This window comes from Alosa pseudoharengus, unplaced genomic scaffold (genome assembly GCF_046254945.1).
Source record: "Alosa pseudoharengus isolate Yale_2024_CS ecotype anadromous, Long Island Sound unplaced genomic scaffold, YU_APseudo_1.1 YU_APseudo_1.1_scf_1, whole genome shotgun sequence".
Taxonomy (NCBI): domain Eukaryota; kingdom Metazoa; phylum Chordata; class Actinopteri; order Clupeiformes; family Clupeidae; genus Alosa; species Alosa pseudoharengus.
Genome location: NW_027468564.1, coordinates 33647962 through 33664497, shown reverse-complemented (window position 1 = coordinate 33664497; position 16536 = coordinate 33647962). Strand labels below are relative to the sequence as shown.

The 16536-nt window shown below is 43.1% G+C and overlaps 1 protein-coding gene across 1 annotated transcript in view; it reads right to left on the bottom strand.

Moving 5' to 3' along the window:
• Positions 1-16536, bottom strand: part of LOC143118432 (NACHT, LRR and PYD domains-containing protein 3-like) — a 73426-nt gene that overhangs the window by 42180 nt on the left and 14710 nt on the right. The window contains exons 2-3 of the mRNA XM_076279492.1: positions 15758-16007; positions 13852-15598 (exon numbers count right to left, since the gene is read on the bottom strand). Coding sequence (XP_076135607.1) covers positions 13852-15598; positions 15758-15911 — 1901 coding nt within the window. The 5' untranslated portion in view covers positions 15912-16007. The remainder of the gene's footprint in view (positions 1-13851; positions 15599-15757; positions 16008-16536) is intronic.

Here is a 16536-nt window from a genome sequence, read left to right as displayed (position 1 = left end):
TAAGCTTACACTTGACAAAACATTTTAATATGAAAATGTAGATGCAATTGTTGTAAGATGATGCAGCTCCTTTAAGAAAGCACCGTGCAAAAAAGTAGACGTGCTGTTGAGACTGGAGCGAGTCATATTCAAAATGCAAAAAATAACACCGCAGATAAAACCAATTATCCTCATTCATTGCAACCGCAGCATGCCTGCTTGCCGACGTTTAAACAAAAAAGATATCAAAGCACCTTTTGCGTTTGAATGTAACACGAAAAAATGTTTAAACAGCTGGACAAATGATTTAGCTAATTGATTATAGCCTGTACACCAGCAATTGTTGAACATTTGGAAAAAGATCGCTCAGCTGTTGCCACAGTCACAGGCAATGTCAGAAACAACATGAGAGCTCATGTTGTTGAACATGAGAAATCTCTGCTTTAAAGCAAGACCTAAATGAGTGGAGTTGTGTTGGGAATGTCGGTGCAATGTCCATGCTATAATGGTCTGACAAACGTACTGCCTTTTCAAGCAGTTCATCATCACCTGCAAGTTGAAGGATCATAGGACGTAAAGACTCAAACACAAAACAAGTTTCCCGCATGCTTGCACATCTTTGGGAGAGCTGACTGATTATGATGTCCAGAGTTGCATTAAATACCTGCACTTTGAAGTATCTCTCTGCATCGGTTAAGCGTTCATCTTCCGATAGTTCGTCAAAGTGACGCTTCACTCTCTCGTGCTCTAACATTTTCAAATGTAGGCCTACTCTGAACCCCCATTTATTTGCGAGTGTCTGCGCTGTAGCCTTGGCCTGGTCAAAGGCACGCAGGTAGTCAGAAAGGACCGGTATAGAATTTTCCAGCAATTGCATTGCGGGGGTAGCGACGGGCCCCGGGAGGTCACAGGCCCTGGTGCGACTGCACTTGCTGCACCTATAGTTACGCCACTGCGTGGAGCGCTAATGTGTCTACTGTAAATCATTCATGTGTGAAAGTCATTAGGCTGGAAGCGCAAATGTGTCTAAGCTCATTAGTCTACTTTCAATAGGCCTACTGTACAGCCTGAGAGGGGGAACATAACCTATAGCCTAGGCTACTGTAGAGTAGGCCTACAGTAGGCTAAACAATCTGTTACGAAAGTCTGCAACGAAAGTTTCCTAATGGAAGCGCTAACGTGTCTATTGAGCTCATTAGCCTACTTTCAATAGGCCTACTGTACAGCCTGAGAGGGGGAACATAGCCTACTGTAGAGTAAACAATCAGTTTACTTAGTTACATTTGTTTAGTTAAATCCAGTTTTCTACTCTATCTCCATGATATGCTTAGCCTATAGAAAGACGAAGTCGGGAAAGTGCTTCAGAGAAAACGTATTTATTGAAATAATGAACAATCTACATTCTACAGTCTAAATTTAAAGCACGTTGAATCCCTGGGAAGATCTGCGTGTTGTGCGGAGGAATTCGTTGATCTTATTGATGCAGTCCTTCAGTTCACTCCTCCCCATAGCAGGGAACTTTCGTTGGAGTGTTGAGACCACAACGTTTTTCACATTCTGCGGCAATGCTCGCTTGCCCTTCGTTCCATCCCAGTTGGTTTTGCTCCAGGCTTTAAAGTGTTCCTCTGTGACGATGGACCTGAAGAGCAGGCATCCGTATCTGCCCACTTGGCCGTAGCTCTGTTGGTGAATCTGTCAGTGACTAATGTGAGAAGCGGGTTCTGTGTTGTAGGCTATGCATTTTTCCGACACTTGGCTGCAAGCTCCCCTCCCCAGGGGCGGAGCTACGTGGTGGCCAGGGGGGGCCACGGCCACCACTGGTCAAAGCTTGGCCACCCTGCTGGCCCCCCCAGCTCCGTTCAGTGAAAAGTAAAAAAAAAAAAATTGCTGCCGTTTTCGACGGCACTTTGCCAACACTTTGCAAAGCAGGGACTGAACCAATTACTGCACTCTATCTACGACCATTGGCCCAGTCAGGAAGTGTAGCCCACGGTTGTGATCAAATCGTGAGTAGGCTAGTGCAGCAGTAGGACAATTCAAGTCATCTGTTAAAAGCACTTAGTAGACTAGCCTATTACTTAACCTCAGTAACAACAGGTGAGTTGATGAGTTGGAACATTAATGCTAATAAGATGTTAGAATGTGTCACGATAGCCACGTGAGCTGCGTTGGGCTGTCCTTAGGTAGGCTCTGACATTGACGTGTGGGGCTGATCAGAAATAATCGGATGCCCGCGGTAAAGCTTTACAAAAATATTTCGATAAAATTCGGGTGAAATGCAAGCATATTAGGCACATATCTCCGGATGGCTCCAATAAAAGTAGGCTAATAGGGCCTAGGCTAGGCTACTTTATAAAAAACATGATTTGCTGACTGCCTGTGGTTCTTGCCATAGCAGCTGGTCAGGCAGAGGCAGGCTGCTTTGCCTGAGTTCTTTACATTACTCCAGAACTGTTCATCGCAGCGAGATGAAACCTTAATTGCGTGACAGGGCAGAAGTGGGGCTTTCCAACGAGACTAAACTCTTGCCTGTACGATGAAGTAGGCTATGAAAATAAAAAAAATCATGAAATTAAATCAAATTGATTCATATTTATAGTTTACCTGCGCACCCAATACTCTCGTTTGAATTACTCACGAACCCGTGATCGCATAGATATGGCAAGCATATCAGAAGAAAGAGGAGACACAGGGCTATCTATTGGTACCAAGTATATCGATGCTTCTGGGCTATAAAAACAGACAACGTGACTGCAAAATAACATCATGTACAAAGACCAACTCTCGTTTGAATTAGGCTACTCACGAACCCGTGATCGGATATGCCACGCATGTCAGATGAAAGAGGAGATAGAGAGCTACCATTTGATACCAAGTACATCCTTCTGGGTTATAAAACAGACGAAATGACATCAAAATAATAACTTCATATAGCTCGACTTACCCCACGTTTTTGTGTGTTGTGGTGGCAAGGTACATAATCCAACGCTATCATGTGTTTCTCTATCGCAAAGTTCATACGGTTTTGAGATCCCAGCAAATTCCTGCATGGCATCCAATTCGAGACACACATTGCATCTCAATTTATTCGACAAAGAAACACCTTTTTGCCTTCACTTTGTTCATGACAGTAAAGTTGTTTTAGAATCATCATGAGTGTACACACATAATAAGACTGATTAAGTAAGGTGCATTATCATAATGTACTTTTCTATAGCATTGGCCTATTTATGGAAAACGATTTGGAGTGGACAACAAACTGACCTGTGTATCAATGTTGGCTTTACACAATTTATTGCCATTATTAAAATAGGCTATCCTAATCTTCAAAACTTTTTGAGTAGTTTTGAAATAGTAGTTTTGATTCCCAAGTGCCACCCCAATAAAAAGTCTGGACCCAGCTGGCCCCCCCTATAAAATAATCCTGGCTTGAGCATCATTCACACATTGTATTCTGCACAGTTTCTACACGTGGAGCGCTAATGTGTCTAGGCATACTGTTAATCATTCAAAATGTGTGAAAGTCATTAGGCTGGAAGCGTGTCTACTGTCAGTGACTAATGCGAGAAGCGGGTTCTGTGTTGTAGGCTATGCATTTTTCCGATACTTGGCTGCAAGCTCCCCTCCCCCACCCCCTTCTTTCACAAGCAGTGCAGCTTTCTGAAGCGGTGCCTTTTGAAGCTAATGTAACAAATACCACCAATATTGTTGTGTGGCAATAAAAGTCTATCCAGGGTTTGCACAAGTAGCCTAGCCTAAATAGGCCTAGATTAATGTCCCAAAACAAGTCGTTTTATGCGCTCATTATACATGGATTTCTATGAAACGTCACGAAAACATGCTGTGCGCAACCAAGAGGCAGAAAGCACCATAGAACAGCATAGAGCAATGCAAAAGAGCAAAAGAATAAAATGAGTTTTTGTGCTGAAATCACGATGGTTAGAGAATGTTAAATATGTTCAATATCCCGAACGGAATGCATGTCTTCGCCAAAAATGACAAAATACGATGTTATGTTAATAATGCAAATGAACGGCACACTTTGAAATATAGTCGGAAATGAGATGTTATTATCATTGAGACAACAGGGGTATACAATAAAATCCGATTGTAGCTTACAGCAGCCGACTATTTAGGTTAAGTTTATAACGTTGTGGACGGCCACCAAGCGTCTTCTGCCCCACAGCTGTGGCACAGTCTTGAGTGACCGGATTCGTTTTCCTTTGTCATATGAATGCTGTCATTTTGTTAACATTAGGCTACTGTTAAGGAGATGCTGTAGGCAAAAGCTATATTTCAACCTCGTTAGTGTCAGAACTATTCACAAGGTTTCTGGGCAGCATTTTTATGTTCTGTTAGCAAGCGAACTTCTCATGACTACCGTCAAAGTAGCCTACTGCCAGCTGACGAAGCTCTCATTTTAAAACATTACTGAGAGACAGACACTGTACAATCAAGAAATCTTGCCACTGAATCCAAAACTATGTTTAACATTATGTACAAGGCTTAGGCTACAGTGGACTAGCATGTTGCAGGGGCTGCTAAAAACACAGAGAAACGCACTGAAAACTCGGCCAATCACAGCCATTGCTGTGGTCTGGCCGACCGTGGAACTCCACATCGGACTATGCTGCCCCCAAGCGGCTGCAGTTGCTACATTTCACCATTCACCATGATCGTGAATGAAGTGTCAATTTTTAACGGGGACCCACTGTAAATGGGCTATGCATTGGGTTAGACACCAGGGGCCATATTCACAAAGCCTTTTGTCTTACCACTAGGAGTAGGCGACTCCTAAATAGCAATAAATGATTTTAGCTAGGAGTTTCTCTTATTAAGTTATTCACAAAGCCTTTCAGACCTACTCTTAGTAAGGGAAAATGACAACTCCTGAACAGATTCTGGAGCTGAGCGCTCTAGAATCTTTGACTAAGAGTGAGTGAGTCTTCGTTGCTATGGATGACGTTATTACTCATGCACGAGCTTGACTGAAGGGACCACCTTGATTGGCTGATGATTGTAACGCGGGAATGATTCCAAACACCTCCCTTACGATGAGTGGCAGATGACAGGTCTGAGAATGCGTGCGCTACACAAGGATGGAAGATGATGAATAACTGAATAAAAAGGCCTAGCCTAAATGAATCAAGAGTAAGGCAAAACAAATAGCCTATAGTAGCCTAATGAAAAATACGGATTGATGTAGTATCTTTGTAATATTATTAAATGAATCTGTTACTATGCCTATGCCTACGTTTGCAAATGAGAACATTTTAATTTGATTCACAATAATGTTACATTTAATTTACATGTTGACAATGAGTAGCCTAGTTTTGGTTGTTGGTGGCATTATTGCATGTTAGTTATGCCTACAATGCAAAATTGCTTCCTCACGATTGGAAGCTCCTGTAGCCGCATAGGATTTCAAAACAGGCGAAAGGCGAAAAGGTTTGTGAATAGGTCTGTGAGTTAGGAGTCCTCTCGACTTCTTTTAAGCGGTCACAGCTGATGGGAAGGTGTGATTTGTTGGGGGCAGGGCCGGATTAACTAGGCACAAATGTCTGATGTGATTACTATTATTATTTTGAGAAATGCTGAATAGACCACAACCAATTTCAATTCTTCAACACGGTCACCATTAGACTAGAGGGGAGAAAGAATGGGAAAAGATCTGGGCACAGTTCATCCAGAGCTTCGTGCCAAGTAATAAGCGTTGAGTCGAGATGTTTGTGTGAATGAAACGAAGCGTATAGGCCATAGTGTGACATGCGTAAACCAATGGTGTAGAGATGACGCCACAGGGTTTTATTTAAGAGAGCCTACGTTTGTATGTAGGCAATTTATATTCACAATACTTAGGCCTACTAAAATAAATAGTATTTTATTTGTATTGGTTGTTTAGAGTAAAAAAAAATAAAAAAATCGGTTGGTCTTAACGCAAGTTTACAACCGGCAAGTCGGTCGGACTAAAAGGGGAAAAAAAAATATTTGGTCGGTTCTAAATTGACAGGTTCGGTCGGGTTACGGCAAATGAAAATATTTTTAAGGATGGCCTGGCAGTGTTTTTTTGCAGGTCTGCAGAAGTCAACCAAATATGAATGTAATTCTGTGGCATAACGCAGATGTATTTGTTTATTGTATAGAAAAATAAAAATGACATGTCAAGCAGTCAATTGACTACATTGCAGTCAAGAAGTAGGGCAAATTAATTTACAAAACCAAAACGTGGGTCATAGTTGTCTAAGCCTTTATTGCGTAGCCTGTTAAAAATGTCGCCAGATAGTATTAAATCGGCAACAACATTGTTTTCTGCAGAAGCCTACCCAAGGCTACAGATTAATTCTGAACAGTTATTTCTCAACTGGCTCAATTATTACACAAGACACTGTTTTGATTTGCGTAGTTGCGTTACCCCCAACACTGACAATAATGTAGACAGCAAATTTCGATTTCGATTTTCGTTACCACCGTGTAGTCAAGCCTTAAGCCATACCCAAGTAGCCTAAATCGAGGTAATGTTTAATTATGCATGATTTATTTTGTTATTGAGTTCGTAGGCTGGGATTACTCTCGGCAACAATTATGTTTAATGGTAGCCTCCTTATTTTTCAGAAGGGGCGGCAGGCAGAGCGATGTACAGTGGCAGAGCGACGCACAGTGGCTGAAAGTGGTACTAAAGCTTCACGCCTCGTAATGCGCGACTAAAGTGGCCATTTGAAAGCGATGCCCACTGTGTGTGGTGTGTGCCTTACAGAAATAAATGGCATTTTTTAATTTAGTGATGAAAAATGACCTTTCTGTGCTCCATATCTAAGACACAAACTGAACTGGCCTGACTTAACCCGAGTTTGTGTGTAATCCTGTGTGCACTCATGATGATTCTCTACAACAACTTTTTTACTGCATTGCCATGAACAAAGTAAAGGTAAAAAAGTGTTTCTTTGTCGAACAAATTGGGATGCAATGAGAGCCTTGAATTGGATGCCATACAGGAATTTGCGAGGATCTCAAAACCGGATTATGAACATGCTTTGCCATAGAGAAACACAAGATAGCATTGGGGTATGACCATGCTTTGCCACAAAAACACACAAAAACATGGGGTAAGTGCAGCTATATGAAGTTATTATTTTGTCTGTTTTATAACCCAGAAGGAAGTTTTTGCGTACTAAGTAACAAATCGTACCAGCACACTTTGATGTGAAAATGTGTGCCATGTTTGCAAAATGCATACAGGTTGGCAGGTCTGGTTCCAGTTTATAAGTGTGTGAATACGTCTTCTAGTTTGAATGGAAAAGCCTATTTTTTTCCGTATCTATATGCCCACCAATTTCCATGTTCTGGTGTTCCAGTAATCGTTGACCAAACATTACTGTAAAAATACAACCTCATAAAAATATCAAACTGCTCTCATAAATATCAAACTGTCAAGCCATATGTGCAAGACCAATCTTTCATCCATATATCCTGTTTGTAGAGTTTAGGGTTTATAAACACTGTTGCTGTAAGTATTTTTTTTTGTTAACCGTTGTTACGTCCCTCCACTACCTATGGTGGTGCTGTTTCCTCATTTAATGTTTGGTTGCTCGGCAGTATGTTTTTGCTCTCTGATTGTGTGCAGGTGTGACCTGTAATGAGTGGGCGGAGCCACAACCTATAAAACCTAGGCACCCCAGACAGTCGACGGAGACTTGTGTTCCGGCTACCACGCTGATTATTTGTCTTCCTGCGTTGTTCCTATTGTGTTATAGTTAAACTCCCATTTTGTGTTTTGTAATTTACCTTATTGTTTAATAAACCCCTAGACCAAAACGAGCCCAATTGACTTTTTCGGTCATTCTATGTTGTGGCCAGTGCGCCTGGCCATAACATTTGGGTCCTCGTCCGCTCTTTAGAGATTGTTAGGAAGTAGCAGGAATTTTTGAGTGCGACTTTGGGTGAGTACCATAATTTTTTCTGGGTAGAGGAGCGTGCACCTCAATTTAGTAAGCCGCCGGGCAGACACCGAGTCTGCCAATTTATTATTTTAGTTTCTTATTTTTGGTGGTGACCCTTAGTTGGTACGTTTCGGAGGTTGTGGTAGGCTGCGCAATCGGTCTGCTATGTCCTCACGGGTTCAACGTTCAAAGTACACCAGGTAGGGGAACCACTGAAGACTAGAGAGGCTAAGTTTAGTTTTTTTTTGGATAGGTAAGTAGGGATTGGGGTGTAGCAGTGAATCTCCCAGACCTCCGGTACTCCCTTGTATGTCGCTTTAGTGAGTTCATATGAACTATAGTGCACTGCAATAGTGTAGTGTTTAACAGGTTGAGGTTAAGGTTAGAATAGTTGGCTGCATATTTACGGGGTTCTTGACCCATTAGTGCGTCTAACCTTCCCTCAATTTGTCAGTATTGTGGCGTGGTAGAGTCATGTTAAAAGTTTTGTGGTCATTTCAGGGATTTTGATCACATCGTTTCGATATTTTTTTTTTTTTCTGAAGTTGTGTAGCAGCCTGTAGTAGCCGATTTGTTTTCTTGTTTATTTTGGATTGTTATATTAATCATGTCTGTGGTTCAGGAGTTTGCGGAACACCCTTCTGTAGAGGCGTTTAATAATCTTAAAAAAGAGCAACTTTTGGAGTTGGCTACCCAGTATGAAATTGAGTTGTCCGCTTCTGAAAAACGCCTCAAACAGAGCATTAAAACTGTTCTGCTCCCAGTATTAGTAGAGAGAAGGGTTCTGCCTCCCGTCGATATGAGCGATTCCATCCGTTTGAAAGAACTTTCTATTCGGGAGAGAGAGTTAGACAATGAGAGAGAAGCGTTGCGTTTAAGAGCCTCCGAGAACCAGTTGGAAATGAAACGCTTAGATTTAAAAGCTAGACAGGAAAATATTGATATCTTTCACACTGGGTCTTTCGACGTGAGTAAGCACATTAGGCTTGTACCACCGTTCATTGAGAAAGACGTGGAAAAATATTTTCCGCATTTTGAAAAAGTTGCATCAACCTTAAGTTGGCCGAAAGAAGTATGGACTCTGTTAATTCAGTCAGTGTTAACTGGCAGGGCACAAGAAGTGTATTCTTCACTTTCACTTGAGCAAAGTAAAGACTATGGTGTGGTTAAGGCAGCTATTCTTAGTTGTTACCAACTAGTCCCAGAAGCTTACCGACAGCGTTTCCGCCGATGTAAGAAAATCGAGCGTCAGACTTACATTGAGTTTGCTCGTGAGAAAGAGGCATTGTTTGATCGGTGGTGTTCGTCAAGTGAGGTAGACAGTCAGGCAAAGTTGCGAGCTTTGATTCTTGTGGAGGAATTTAAAAACTGCTTGCCCGATGTTGTAGCTACTTACCTTCATGAGCATAAAGTCGATTCTCTGCATGAAGCTGCCGTCCTGGCGGATGAATTTGTTTTGACTCACCGCGTCTTCAAAGACCGACATATGCCTGTAGGTTCATCTCCAGTTATGTCCAGATATCCAGCCCAGTCCCAGTCCAGTTATGCTGCGGTCCATTCTTCCAGTAGTCCAGAGCAGGCCTGTTTTTATTGTAAGAAGCCTGGGCACTTGGTGGCAGACTGTCCAGTGCTGAGAAAAAAACAAGCTGCTAAAGGCTTTGGGTTGATTAAAGCGTCTCCACATTCTGCGTCGCGCTGTCTGGAATTTTCAAGCGACGTAGAGACAGGCTATGAACCTTTCCTTAGCGATGGTTTTGTGTCGTTGATAGGTGATAAAAATCTCACTCCCATACGCATCTTGCGTGACACTGGTGCTGCACAATCATTCATTTTGAAAGGGGTTTTGCCTTTGTCTGCAACAACGAAAGATGGCACCAGTGTATTAGTCCGTGGCTTTGAGATGGGTTTTACTGTTGTTCCACTTCACCAAATCATTTTAAAGTCTAGCGTAGTCAGCGGCCGCGTTGCGGTTGGTGTTCGTGGATCTCTGCCTATTCCTGGCGTGTCCTTTATTTTGGGCAATGATTTAGCAGGTGGTAATGTGTGGAACCGAGTGGGTTCGGAAGTTCTCCCTCAAGTCGTTGCTGTGCCTGGCAAGCCAGCCGTCCATGAGTGTGTGGAGAAAAGTCCCGATGTATTTCCTGCCTGCGCGATTACTCGCGCTATGTCAAGGAAAGAAGAACGCTCCTCTTCTCCTGTTGAATTTGATCTTTCTGATTCTTTCTTTGTGAATCTTGAGTCTGAGAAGTCTCCAGGGGCATCAGCTGTAGTTCATCTATCTGGGCCTGATAAGAAAATGAATAGAATTGTGACGGAACCTGCGTGCTTGTCACGCACACAACTGATTGCTGCTCAAAAAGCAGATGTGTCACTAGTCTCTCTATTCTGCTCTGCCTCATCTGATGTTGACATTGATAAAGAACCACAATGTTTCTTCTTTCAAGACGGTGTCTTAATGAGGAAATGGAGGCCGTACAATGTTCCAGACCATGGGAACTCTGTCCATCAGATTGTGATGCCAATTGAATACAGAGATAAAATTTTGAGTGTAGCTCATGACTGTGTAGCTGGTCATATGGGGGTCGCCAAAACACTAAACCGTGTTAGTCAACACTTTTACTGGCCAGGGTTGAAGCGGGATGTAGTTCGTTTCTGTAAAACCTGTACGGTCTGTCAGCTGGTTGGCAAACCCAACCAGAAAATCCCTCCTGCTCCTCTGTATCCCATCCCAGTGGTGGCCCCGCCATTTGATCATGTCATTGTTGATATTGTTGGTCCACTTGTGCGCTCCACGAGTGGATATCAATATCTTTTAACAATGATGTGTGCAGCTACTCGTTTTCCGGAGGCTATCCCTCTGCGAAAAATTTCTGCCAAAGTGGTGTTAAAGGAGCTTCTCAAATTTTTTTCTATGTTTGGTCTGCCAAAAATCATCCAGACTGATCGTGGGTCGAATTTCATGTCTCGCGTGTTCACCCGTGTTTTGAAACAGCTTAGCATTCAACATAATGTTTCCAGTGCCTATCATCCTGAAAGCCAGGGGGCACTGGAACGGTATCACCAAACGCTGAAGAGCATGTTGCGTGCATATTGCTTGGAGTCTGGTAAGGATTGGGCAGATGCAGTTCCCTGGCTGCTGTTCGCCTGTAGAGAGGTGAGACAGGAATCACTTGGTTTTAGTCCTGCTGATCTTGTTTTTGCACACACTCCACGAGGTCCATTGGCCGTATTGAAAGATCAGTGAACTTCCTGCAAAAGACATCTTGAGCTATGTGTCACACTTTCGTTCTCGTTTACACAGAGCCCGTGAGTTAGCCCGTGAGAATCTTGAAAGAGCACAAGGCAAGATGAAACACTGGTATGACCGTAAGACCACAGATCGACACTTTAAAGTGGGCGATAAAGTACTTATGTTACTTCCCATCCCTGGATCTGCTCTACAGGCCCGTTTTAGTGGTCCATATGAGGTAGTACATAAAGTTTCTGACCGCGATTATGTAATCGCTACTCCAGACCGACGGCAGCAGAAGCGTCTTTGTCACATTAACATGTTGAAGCCTTATTTTGAGCGTGCTTCTGCTTGCCTAGGTTCATCTCCAGCTGTGCTGGAGTCTGATTCGACGAGTGACAAATCGGTGCTGTTGTCTGTTGTGGTGGAAGAGAGTGATGAGACCGAAAATAACCCATCTCGTGCTTTAATTGAGGGTCGTCTTAACAACACTGAAATGCTCTCAGTTTTGGCTGATCACCTCCCACATCTCACAGACTCCGAGAAGGCTGACATTTTGGACATTGTCCATCAATTTCCAGAGTTGTTTAGTGATGTTCCAAAACAAACTCATGTCATCGAGCATGACATTGATGTTGGAACAACAGCACCGATAAAGCAACATCCATACAGGGTCAATCCTTTGAAACGTGCTGTGTTAAAGAAAGAAGTACAGTACATGCTTTTAAACAACATTGCAGAACCTAGCATGAGTGCATGGAGCTCTCCATGTCTCTTGGTGGCAAAGCCTGACGGTACATTCCGGTTTTGTACTGATTATCGGCGTGTTAACGCAGTTACCAGACCTGACTGCTACCCGTTGCCCAGGTTGGATGATTGTATTGATCAGGTGGGATCTGCAGTCTTTGTTAGTAAGTTTGACTTGCTGAAAGGCTATTGGCAGATTCCCCTCACCAGTCGTGCAAGAGAAATATCTGGCTTTGTTACCCCAGATGACTTTTTGAATTACCGCGTTATGGCCTTTGGAATGCGTAACGCTCCCGCAACATTCCATCGGTTAATCAATACAGTGTTGTCTGGTATGTCTGGCTGTGAGGCCTATTTGGACGATGTGGTCCTTTATAGTGCGTCATGGCAAGAACATGTTCAGCAGATCCGAGATCTATTTTGTCGACTGTCTGCAGCCAATTTGACCATCAACTTGGCCAAATGCGAAATTGGCAAAGCAACAGCCACTTACTTGGGTAGAGTAGTAGGAGGTGGCAAGGTGCGTCCTTTGGATGCCAAAGTGTCTGCTATCTGTAGTTTCCCTCCCCCTGTTGATCGTCGTGAGTTACGCAGATTTCTAGGTATGGTGGGCTACTACCGTGGCTTCTGCAAAAACTTTTCATCTGTAGTAGCTCCACTGACAAATTTACTCAGTCCAAAGGTGGTATACCAGTGGTCTGACCAGTGTCAGAGCGCCTTTGAGAATGCGAAGGCATTACTTATTTCGGCTCCCGTGTTGGCTGCACCTAACTTTGCGACACCTTTTTTTTTTAATGGTTGACGCGAGCGATCATGGTGCTGGTGCTGTCCTCCTCCAAGATGGTGTTGAGAATGTCCATCACCCCGTTTGCTACTTCTCTAAGAAGCTCAATCAACATCAACGGCGGTACTCCACCATCGAAAAGGAGACCCTGGCTATTGTTCTTGCTGTCCAACACTTTGAAGTGTACCTGGGTGCTTCAGATAAAACGGTCATTTATAGTGATCGATCATGACCCCCTGAAGTTCCTCAGCCGCATGAGAAACGCCAATCAGCGTCTGATGCGGTGGAGCTTGATTCTACAACCCTTTAACATCGAGGTCAAGCATATCCGCGGTACTGATAACGTCTTGGCAGACGCTTTATCTAGAGTACCTTAGCCCAGTATTTTCATGTCTGCAGTTATTTTATAACTGTATTGACATGTTTATTTTTGTTTCTTTTTCTGTGTGTTTATTTGTGTATGCTGTGAGTGAGTGTGTGTGAGTGCGTTTGTACTTTAAATTACAGCATTGCTGTAAAAAGTAATTCAGTTTTGAAATTGTCACATGCATCTCTGTTGTGGGATGTTTGTGTGGCACCACATATGTCTTGTTCTTTGTGGTTATGGAGACTGGAGTCACCATTTTGGTGTGGGGGTGTGTTACGTCCCTCCACTATCTATGGTGGTGCTGTTTCCTCATTTAATGTTTGGTTGCTCGGCAGTATGTTTTTGCTCTCTGATTGTGTGCAGGTGTGACCTGTAATGAGTGGGCGGAGCCACAACCTATAAAACCTAGGCACCCCAGACAGTCGACGGAGACTTGTGTTCCGGCTACCACGCTGATTATTTGTCTTCCTGCGTTGTTCCTATTGTGTTATAGTTAAACTCCCATTTTGTGTTTTGTAATTTACCTTATTGTTTAATAAACCCCTAGACCAAAACGAGCCCAATTGACTTTTTCGGTCATTCTATGTTGTGGCCAGTGCGCCTGGCCATAACAACCGTGTTTGAAAAAATAAATGGCATAATATTAAAATATATTATTGAAAGTTTTGGTATACATGCTGCATAACTGCAAAACTGTGAACAATCTTTATTTATTGTCATATTGTACTCATACTCACTCAGCCTTTCTGACCACTACACATTGAACATGAAATAGAACAACTCAGAATTGAATTATTGTCATACTCACATAGCTTTTCTGCAGCATCTCACAGCTGGAACCAATCTCCTCCTTCCCTCCTCTGTTTTGTATTTCTTCAGGTCAAACTCATCCAGAACCTTCTCAGACATCAGAAACATGTGATCCAGTGCTGAACAGTGGGCTGATGACAATTCACCTGAGAAGTCAACTGGAGATGTCAGATATTTTTTGACTTCATCATGTAGAGAATGATCATTCATTTCAAACAAGCAGTGTAAAAGACTCTTGTATCTTTCAGGAGAGAGATCCGTCCTCTTGAGCATTTTGACGTCCTGACATATTGTCTTCATGCTCTCTGAGCTGCTGTGTGTGTTTGTCAGGAAGCCTCGTAAAAGGGCCTGATTGCTGTCCAATGACATGCCTACAAGGAAGCGGAGGAAAAAGTCCATGTGTCCATTTTGGCTGTCCAAGGCTTTATCCATGGCTTTCGACAACAGATCATACAAGGAAAGGGAAAAAATAGAAAATGTTTTCAGAAAAGAGGCAAACACATGCAGCGCAGCAAGAAACTCCTGGATGCTCAGATGGACAAAGCAGTGGACCTTCTTGTGTTGAAACACACATTCCTGCCTGAAGATCTCAGAGCACATGCCAGAGTAGACTGAGGCTTCACTGACATCAATGCCACACTCTCTAAGGTCTTCCTCATAGAACATGAGATTGCCACTCTCCAGATGCTTTAAAGCCAGCTCTGCCAGTTTCAATATGACACCCCTGTGTGATTCCTGGAGCCTCTGTCTATCTGTCTCACTTACCACTTGATACGTCTGGTTCTTCCTGGTGGTCTGGATGAGCAGGAAGTGTATGTACATCTCAGTCAGTGTTTTGGGAACTTCCTTCCCATCATCCTGTTCCAGTATCTGTTGAAGGACAGTGGCTGAGATCCAACAGAAGACTGGCATGTGGCACATGATGTGGAGACTCCTGGTTGCTGTAATGTGCGAGATGATTCTGTTGGCTTGATTCTGGTCACTGATCCTCTTCCTAAAGTACTCTTCCTTCTGAGACACATTGAACCCTCGTACTTCTGTCACCTGACTGATGCACAGAGAAGGGACCTGACTAGCGGCTGCTGGTCGGGAGGTTATCCAGATGAGAGCAGAGGGAAGCAGAGTTCCCTGAATGAGGCTCGTCACCAGCACATCCACTGATGATGCTTGTGTCACATCAGACAACTGCTGGTTTCCTTGGAAATCCAATGGAAGTCGACTCTCATCCAGACCATCAAAGATGAACACAATGTGGCAGTCTTTGTATTCACCATCATGCAACTCCCTAAGCTCAGGTTGGAAGTCCAGCAGGAGCCTGTGAAGACTGTACTGATTATGTTTGACCAAATTCAGCTCACGGAATGGAAGCACAAACATGAAATCTACATCCTGGTTAGCTCTCTCCTCTGCCCAGTCAAGAATGAACTTCTGCACTGAGACAGTTTTTCCGATGCCAGCGATCCCCTTGGTCATCACAGTTCTGATGTGTCTCTCCTGTCCAGGTAAGGGCTTGAAGATGTCATTGCAGTTAATAGCTATATCTTCTGTGGTTTGGGGTCTAGTTACTGACTCTATCTGACTCCAAACTTCATGTTCATTAATCACCTCCCTTCTCTCTCCATGGGTGATGTAGAGCTCTGTGTAGATCTTGTTCAGGAGTGTTTTGATGCTTTCACATATGCTCTCGAACCTACTCTTCATATTGGCTTTATGGGTCATCAGCACTCTGTTCAGGACATGGTCATCTGTTTTTCAAACACATAAAGATGAGTATCAGAGCTACAGTAATTACCTGACCAGTGAGATCAAAATCATAATAACATACATGTCTTTTAATTATTAGTATTTCTTCATGCACATACAAGCCCTAATTTTGAACACAGATCTGATTCTTCAAGACTCACCTGTCAGTTTGGCCCTTTTGACTGGAACATGTTCAGTTTGCAGATGGGTGCTGCCTCTCATGACTGTGTGCTCATCTAAGGGAGGCTGTGGAGAGATCTGTGCCGTGTGGATGTGTGGATAAAGAGGTTGCTGGATGTGTGGAGGCTGTGCCATGCATGCATGAGGTTGCTTAACTCCAACACATACTTCTTTGGCATGATCCAGCCTCTTGATTCAAGTTTGCAGAACCCCTCTTTCAGTTTGTTTTTGCTATAAATGCAACAAAATAACACATGTACATCACTTAAAGGTGTCATCAGCAATTGTATGTGATTTTAAGCTCATAACATTATTGTCACATTCAGCAATCATCTCCTCACCACCTGCTAGCTGCCCGTTCTGTGAGTACACGGTAAAAGGTCTCTGTAGGGAGCCCAGGGCCCAAAAACTGGAAATACAGTGGGGGCAGCCAAACAAAAATGAAACCTTGTCTGGATTCTCTCTGGGAATACTGAAGGGAGGTGTGAGCCACCTCTCTGACGTGTTTCATTTTGGCCACCTCTCTGACGTGTTACATTTTGTTATTGAATTTGATTGCTTTTTTTAAAAAACAGTCTTTGTCCAGTCATCTGGCTTTTCATCGCTTTGTGTCATGGGGCATATTTGCAGAATAGGCCCATTTATGGGGTTTTCACTGGAATTTGTTCATGGGTCATTATTGTTATCCGTGGGATTTTCCTGTTTGCTTTTTTTATTGCATAACCTAATTGTGTGCAGTTTTGACCACCTTGTTCACAAT